This window comes from Nomascus leucogenys, chromosome 4 (assembly GCF_006542625.1).
Source record: "Nomascus leucogenys isolate Asia chromosome 4, Asia_NLE_v1, whole genome shotgun sequence".
Taxonomy (NCBI): Eukaryota; Metazoa; Chordata; class Mammalia; order Primates; family Hylobatidae; genus Nomascus; species Nomascus leucogenys.
Window position 1 is genome coordinate 90,795,028 of NC_044384.1, and position 2,107 is coordinate 90,797,134.

The window sequence follows — 2,107 nt, forward strand, 5'->3', positions numbered from 1 at the left end:
CCTCGGCCTCCCAAAGTGCTGGGATTACAAGCGTGAGCCACCGCGCCCGGCCTGAACTCTGGTGTTTTCTAAGCTATAGTTTTTGAACAAATGTTATTCCACATTTATGACATTTGTAGGGTTTCTCTACAATACAAATTCTCTGAATCTGAATAAAGTTTAAGCAACTGATGCAAGGCTTCCATCTAGTATAAAACATATTTCTAATGTTTTTTTCCAGAAGAAATACTCTTTGGTCCTCTGGAAACTTATATTTCATGAAAGGTCTTTCAACAGTCATTACATTTATAGTAACTTTATTAAGTCTGAACTCTGATGTAAAGTAGGATGTGAGCAGATACTAACGGCTTTGCCTATTTTTATATTTGTTAATTTTTTTCTCAAGTATGAATGCTTTCGTGTACAGTCAGGTGTGAGAACTGGGTGAAGGCTTTGCCACACTTTTCACACTTGTAGGGTTTCTCTCCAGTATGAATTCTCTTATGTACAATAAGGTTTGAGGACTGGGTAAAGTTCTTTCCACATTCTTCACATTTGTACGGTTTCTCTCCAGTATGGGTTTTCTTATGCTTGGTAATGTCTGAGAACCACATAAAGACTCTGCCACATTCTTCACATTTGTAGGGTTTCTCTCCAGTATGAATTCTCTTGTGTACAATAAGGTTGGAGGACTGGGTAAAGTTTTTTCCACATTCGTCGCATTTGTAGGGTTTCTCTCCAGTATGGGTTTTCTTATGCTTAGTGAGGTCTGATAACTGCTTAAAGATGTTGCCACATTCTTCACACGTGTAGGGTTTTTCTTCAGAATGAGTTCTCTTATGGTTAGAAAGGCTTGAGCAAGTTCTGAAGACTTTCCCACATTCTTCACATTGGTAGGGTTTCTCTCCGGTGTGAATCCTCCTGTGTTCACTGAGGTGTGAGGACTGTGTATAGGTTTTCCCACATTCGTCACATTTGTATAGTTTCTCACCAGTGTGAATTCTCTTATGCTTAGTAAGGTCTGAGAACCATTTGAAGATGCTGTCACATTCCTCACATTTGAAAGGTTTCCCTCCAATCTCACTTCTCTGGTGTTTGGAAGGATTTGGGCCATGGTTAAAACCTTTGTACCATGTTTCACATTTGGAGAGTTTCTCTCCAGCAAGAATCATCTGTTGATTAGAAAGGCTTGAGCAAGAGATAAAGACACTGCTGCACTCTTCATATTTGCAGGGTTTTTCCTCAGCACCATGCTCATGTTCAGTAAGGTGGGAGCACTGGTTAAATACTTTGCCAAATTCTTCACATCTGTAATGTTCCCCTCCGGTGTAAATTCTATTTTTAGTAAGGACTGAGCAAGTTTTAATGACGTTGTCACATTCTTGACACTTGTAAGGTTTCTCTCCAGTGTCAATGTTCTCATGTTCAGTAAAGTGTGAGCACTGGATAAAGGTTTTGCCACATTCTCCACATTTTTGGAATTTTTTTCCAGTATGAATTTTCTGATGTTCAGTTAGGAATGAGAACATTTGAAAGGATTTGCCACATTCTTGACATTTGAAACGTTTCTCTCCAGTATTACTTATATTATGTCTATGTACATTTGAAAAGTTATCAAAGATTTTAACATATTTATTACATTGAAAGATTTTGCTATGGGTGGTTGATGAACATTGGTTAAGTCCATTATAATCTTTTTGCAACTTATACTCATCTAAACTTCTCCAGTCTTTCCTTAAATGTGAATTATCAAGGCCACAATTTCCATATCCTCTCAGTATTGTTTTTGGGAATGCATCTTGTATGCCCTGCTCTGGCAAAACGTCTTGGGTAAAATGAGAAGACATAGCTGAAAAAAAAATAAATAAAAGTTAACTGACTACTAGACACAGATGAATACACTTTATGAATCTAATCTATAAAATAATACCGGGTACATTAGCAAAATGCATTAAAAAGTACCACAGGCCCTACTTTCTTTATAAACATATAAGTGTAACAATACCTAGTGAGAAAATGCATCTGAACTCTAAAAACCACTTCACACTTTGCAGCACTCCAGGTGAGCACAATGCTAGGAACCACATAAGAAGAAAAAAAGTTTGTTACATTTACCCCCCACAGCCCC

At 37.6% G+C, this 2,107-nt stretch overlaps 1 protein-coding gene across 1 annotated transcript; it reads right to left on the bottom strand.

The window, feature by feature from the left end:
- Positions 1 to 352: 352 nt before the first annotated feature.
- On the bottom strand, positions 353 to 1,847 carry LOC100601013 (zinc finger protein 195). The gene has a single exon (XM_030810158.1). It carries the CDS (start codon positions 1,824 to 1,826, stop codon positions 381 to 383), a length of 1,446 nt encoding a protein of 481 aa, XP_030666018.1. The 5' UTR covers positions 1,827 to 1,847; the 3' UTR covers positions 353 to 380.
- Between the last annotated feature and the right edge of the window lie 260 nt (positions 1,848 to 2,107).